At 34.9% G+C, this 6347-nt stretch overlaps 1 protein-coding gene across 1 annotated transcript in view; it reads left to right on the forward strand.

Moving 5' to 3' along the window:
* Positions 1-727: 727 nt before the first annotated feature.
* Positions 728-6347, forward strand: part of LOC107685210 (ubiquitin-associated protein 1-like) — a 16884-nt gene continuing 11264 nt past the window's right edge. The window contains exons 1-2 of the mRNA XM_016481722.1: positions 728-802; positions 2700-2842. Coding sequence (XP_016337208.1) covers positions 2711-2842 — 132 coding nt within the window. The 5' untranslated portion in view covers positions 728-802; positions 2700-2710. The remainder of the gene's footprint in view (positions 803-2699; positions 2843-6347) is intronic.

A 6347-nucleotide genomic window follows, 5' to 3' on the forward strand; every position in this document is an offset into this window, starting at 1 on the left:
GGACATTACCCCATGTCCCCACTTTTCAAAACGCTTATAAATCACACAGAATGGAGTGTATTGAAAATCTGAAATAGCACAAAGTTTCCTGTAAGGGGTAGGTTTAGGGATAGGGTTGGTGTAGGGCAATAGAGTATACGGTCTGTACAGTATAAAAAACCCACTTTTCACAAAAACAAACCTGTGTGTGTGTGTGTGTGTGTGTGTGTGTGTGTATGTGTGTGTGTGTGTATATATACATATATATAAACAAACACCTATACATACTGTTGTTGTTTTTTTTGCCTTATGGTAATGAGAATAGGGCTTCTTCCTAAACTTCATACAAATAATGCTATGATGTAAAGAATAGGCTTAGGTTTGGGGTGAAATATGAGTTGTAGAGGTCATTGACAGAGATGCACCCATTTATTTGAAGGAAGCTCAGTCTATTAGTAGTCCTTCAAAACACATCACGTTGTTCTGTGAAAACGTCAGAAGACTGATTACATCACATTGTTTTCCTGTGGACCACTTAAGACAATCAGGCTGATTGTGTTGTTTACAAATAATAACACATCTAGACATGTACAGATACATGATGTTTGTGTAATATTCGACATGACAAAGTAATTCTTTGCTTGTCAAAGAAAATAAATGTGAAGGCTTTCTAAATGTGGATGCTGTAGGTGTGAGTAAACAGCCGATGTCAGTGTGTGTTGTGTCAGTGGATTAGTGGAGCAGAGGAATCAACACGCAGCTCTGTGAACACTGTCCACATCACACTGAGACCAGCCACTCGCAGCAGACCCAGGACCAGGAGGTGAGGAAACATTCATCACAACTCACCGCTAACTTCTAGCTCGGAGTAGAGTATGTGTGAAGTGGCTAATGCTCTTTAAACTAATTATTTAAATGTAAGGTTTTTTTTTGTTTGATAAACTTGTTTGTTTAAAAATACATTTAATTATATTAATTTTGAGTTCTTTTTAATAATGTTCAATGCATGTTCTGTGTTAAGTCATTATTTTCATAGTTTAAATGAAGGCTGTTTGATTTAAGTGTATGTAATATAAATGTAATGTAGAATTTTATATATTTATAAATGTCTTATAGTATTTAAATATAATATAGAAATATGCAACATTTCAAATATAATAAAACTTCAGGCGGATATTACATGAAACATCTTCATTTTATTATAAAAGGTGTACAATGTTTTTTACAGTAAATACAGTATGTGATTTCGGGATTGCAGTATGTTTTTAAAAATCCCAAATTTAAAAATAATAGATTTCTAAGATTCTCTAATAAATAAATTATTATTATTGAAATCTTTTTTTAGTCAATTCATTATTTTTATCCATTTATTTTTCTGTTATGTGAAATTAAGCAAACTATGTTGGTAACACTTTACAATATGGTCCGGTTAGTTAATGTTAATGATTTATCTAACATCAACTTACAATAAGCAATACATTTATTACAGTATTTATTGTACTAACTGTTCATTGTTAGTTCGTGTTAACTCAGGTCCATTAAATAACAATAACACATACAACTTCTGATTTTATTAATCTATTAATAAATGCTCAAATTAACATTAGTTTAGCTTAATAAATGTTTTTTTTCATTGTTAGTTCATGTTAACTGATGTAGTTAACTAATGGAACCTTATTGTAAAGTGTTACCGATATCTTATTAGTGTAGATATACACGTGTTTATTTCAGTAGGTTTTTGACAAAGTTTTCTCTGTAGCATCAAAGTAAATTCTACACTTTTGTTCAGTGAGGCATTGATATAGATCACTCACTTGCAGTATTTTCTGCCTGTGGTTTAGGCAGAATACTGCAACTCATTGTCCTTTCTTGCACAAGAAGGAAAACAATTTAAGAGTTTACCGAGCATCTGGCTGTTAAGACTCAGCTCAGATTGAAAATCTAAAACCGTCTGGTGAAAAAGGTGCGGAGCAGCATATTAGAAGCAGATCTGAGCATCTGTCCAAAGTGCAGAGCGTCAGCAGGACGTCTGGTGCAGGACACTGACTTCCCATTAACACTGGGCCAGGTTTTCTGAAGATAACTACTTTAGGACAAACTATAACTGGTCTTGAGAAAAATGCATCATCTCTTCCAGTAAGGTTTCTGACAGGTGTACATATGTTGAAGCATGTGCACACAGCAGTGACGTTGAGACGGTCAGGTGGTCGAGTCTCAGTAATCTTTAATCCCTAATCCTCTAGTCTCCTTACTATTGTGTAACAGGTAAACAAAAATAGAGAAGTTTCAGCCAAGCGTAGAACACATAGGTGTTTTCTGAGAAGCAAGAACTTCTCATACGACTATAGTTTTTGTCTATGTGGTTTTTTGTCATGCGTTATTACACTACCCGTCAAAAGTTTGGAAGATTTTAATGTTTTTGAAAAGTCTCTTATGCTCACCATGCTGCATTTAATTGATCAGAAATACAGTAAAATCAGTAATATTGTGAAATATTATTACAATTTAAAATACCTGTTTTCTGTTTGAATATATTTTAAAATGTAATTTATTTCTGTGATGCAAAGCTGAATTTTCAGCATCATTACTCCAGCAGTGTCACATGATCCTTCAGAAATCATTCAGATGGTGTACATTTAAAACCCATAATGAGAGATCTGAGGCACAGATTAGGTTGGTTTGGTGTCAGACGTTTCTTTATTTGCCATTTCTGTTTTCAGATAAGGGTGAAATGTCCTGTCTGGATGAGGTGCCCTTTAAGATCCCTCTTGGCTTTCTTGAGAATGCTACAGAAGAGGTTGAGCTCATCACAGCTCCAGAAATCACTCTGCCCGACTACCTGAAGATACTGCAGGAAACTGAGGTCTGATGCTCTCTAAAATGCATGGTTTTGACCTGACGTTATCTGTTGGCATCAAAATGCATTTGGACACCTAACACACACTTTTCACATCGTGAAACAATTGCAAGTATTATTTTCCTGAGCCATTTTGGGATTTACTTTTAACTAGCTGGTGCCAAGGTGAATTTTAGTGGATTTATGAAGTCAGTTCTTCTCAGTTTCACACTGGTGTTTTTCCTAACATTAATGTTCCACTAACATTTGATGCACCTTAGTACTTTTTATCTTCTTTGTGAAGAGTGTATCAATGTTGTCTCAGTAAGAGTTCTTAGGAGAAATAAACTGATACAAAATTAACAATTACTGATGTGCAGCTGTGTGTATATACTGTAGCCATAAAATGAATTTGGATAGAAGCTCAGATTATTTGTTCTTTGATGAACTGGATGAGTTCCATTTCATCCCATTGCTGTCTTATGGGGTAAGATATTGAAAGGAAATGAGTAAGATATAAAAGAGATTTTTTTAGATTGATTTATTATTTCATGATTCATTGACATTTATATATATTTTTTTAATGTGGCTTAAGCGTCCCTTCACATACACTATAGCTTTGTGGTCAGTGAAAAATGTTTTTGAATGAAGTCTCTTATGCTCACCAAGGATGCATTTATTTGCAAATACAGTTAAAAACAGTAATATTGTGAAAGATTATTGCAATTTAAAATAACTCGATTTTAATATAATTTAAAGTGTGATTTATTCCTTTAATGCAAAGCTGAATTTTCAGCATCGTTACTCCAGTCTTTAGTGTCACATGATCCTTCAGAAATCATACAGAAAAATATGCTGATTTGCTGCTCAAAAAACATTTTTTATTATTTTCAATGTTGAAAACACTTGTGCTGCTTAATATTTTTGTTGAAACAAAAGAAGAGCACTTGTTTGAAACAGAAATTCTTTGTAACCCTTTACTGTCTTTACTGTTACTTTTGATCAATTTGATGCATCCTTCCTGAATGAAAAGTATTAATTTATTTAACAAATAACAAATATTACTGACCCCAAACTTTTGAAAGGTAGTGTACTTTATGCAGCCTCTATCACATAAATATTCAGCGCAGATCGAGAGGCGGCACCTCTCAAGGGAACTTTGATTTCTGTACTAATACTAAATTACTGAATATGTTTCTGAAATCTTAAAGACCGTTCCCAAGAGAGCATCTGCGACTTCCATAAACTGCATCAGGCTCAATGTAGTTTGCCATGAGCATCCACTGATTACAGCAGTTGTTGGCCTTAATGTAATTTTGACTGAGTGCAGGCTGTCACTAACACGGTCATGGGAAAATACGAAGACACTTGTAACATGCATTGGTGTAAGCGTATCCCTGCCACCTCTAACCTATTCCCATCTGTGATTGCTCTATAATTACACTGACATGTCATCTGTCTAGTACACTGTTTGTTTAGCCCAGAGGTGTGCGAACGACATGAGGGCCATGTCAAAAATACAGTACAATTATATCTCTGATTACAAAAACTAAACAGTGAAGGTGAAAAGAGTTCTTGGTTTTCCATAATCAATGGAATATTGTTGATGTAATTGTTACTGTAGATCCATTGGGATAAAATGCCTAAAATTCTTAAGGGTTTGTGTGTTACTGGTGAAGGTATTTGCAAAGAAAACATACTGCTGTCAGGGGTTATTACAATCGAATCGAAATAAGCTAATGTGAACCTTTTATGGCTATGTGTTGAACTTGAGTTTCTGTAAATTCTTAGTCATTTGTCCCACGTCTGTCCAAGAACAACATTGTGTACCTGCCTTAGAGCATTGCACGCTTGATTTTGCATTTAGGACTTGAATGGGATGCAAATTGTTGTGTAATATTTGGCTGGTGTGAATGCTTCTCTTTTTCACATCTGTTTTGTGGTGCTCAATGATTCATAATGCTGATAACGGCAGATGTTAGTAATATTCAGAGGGATTCCCGTAGCAGTAGCTCAGCATACATTTAGATGAAGTTTAAGTTACTAGTGCAACTCGTGAAGCAAATCATACTTTATGAAGGCTAGTCAGTGCAGTATTTATGCAATTATTAAGAATTATCCCTAATCGTGTATTTAATTGTTTTGTTGATGTTAGTGGAGTTGAGTTTTACCGTTTTTCGAATCCATTCAGCCGATCTCAGCACTTTTAGCTGTAGCTTAGCATAGATCATTGAATCTGATTAGACCGTTAGCATCTCGCTCAAAAATGACCAAAGAGTTTCTATATTTTTACTATTAAAAACTTGACTCTTCTGTAGTTACATCGTGTACTAAGACCAACGGAAAATGAAAAGTTGCGATTTTCTAGGCCGATATGGCTAGGAACTATACTCTCATTCCGGCATAATAATCAAGGAACTTTGCAGCCGTACCATGGGTGCAGCAGGCGCAATGATAGTTACCTAGCTGGGGACTATTTTCAGGCGCTGCGTAATATCATTGTGCCTGCTGCAATTAGTACATGATGTAACTACAGAAGAGTCAAGTTTTAAATAGTAAAAATATAGAAACTCTTTGGTCATTTTTGAGCGAGATGCTAACAGTCTAATCAGATTCAATGATCTCTGCTAAGCTACAATTAAAAGTGCTAACGGCAGACCAGGAGATCAGCTGAATGGATTAGAAAACGGTAAAACTCAACTGTTTAACTCTAGGGGAGTTGGAAAATGAGCCTATTTTCAAAAATAGTGGAGTGTTCCTTTAAACCATATACTATACCATTTCAGTCTCAGTGATTTATCTGTTTTTAACCATAACATCCATCCCTATTGGAAATCTTAAAACAAATAATTGAGAACATAATTTTTTCTAAGCATAGTTCAATCCCTTAATCACCTGAACTTAATGTTGTCAGTAAGGCTACAGTGTATAATGTTTTCTTTTCAAAGCATTTATCCACCTTATTTTTCCTGTTAGAGCGGATGCGGCCATTTGTAAATTTTATGTGTCTGTCTTTCGGTCTCATCTGCGTCCAGCTATTTTTAGCTGTATAAAACAGCACGTTTTGCTGCTTGATATTGCAGATTGGTGTCTTACCATATTATATTAATGTATCATCTTAATTACGAACACGCTGGTTTGTAGTGCAAATAGTTTTACCGTTTACTGCACGTTGTTATTCTTCTCATTATTCCCCTATAGTGGCTAATGAACCGGAAGTCTCGCCCATAGGCTTACTTCCGCATTGAAGAATAAGGTGGATATGGGTGTTGCCAAGCATTCTCACTAATCTCTGATACTGAATTTGAAAAGTTAGATTAATTTAGTTTGGCTTGGGTGAAAAAGCTTACAGATTTCCATTTACTAGATTGTTTATCTAATCAAATAAACAATTGAGTCAAGAACAGAATATTTAGGATTAGTTATTTTTAGTTGGTGATATTTATAGGTTGAATTCATACTCCCTATAGTATTATTGTGGCTTTCATCTCTCTCTATCTCTCTCTCTCACGCACACACACACACACACACA

The sequence above is a fragment of the Sinocyclocheilus anshuiensis genome, unplaced genomic scaffold (genome assembly GCF_001515605.1).
Source record: "Sinocyclocheilus anshuiensis isolate Anshui unplaced genomic scaffold, SAMN03320099.WGS_v1.1 scaffold333, whole genome shotgun sequence".
NCBI lineage: Eukaryota > Metazoa > Chordata > Actinopteri > Cypriniformes > Cyprinidae > Sinocyclocheilus > Sinocyclocheilus anshuiensis.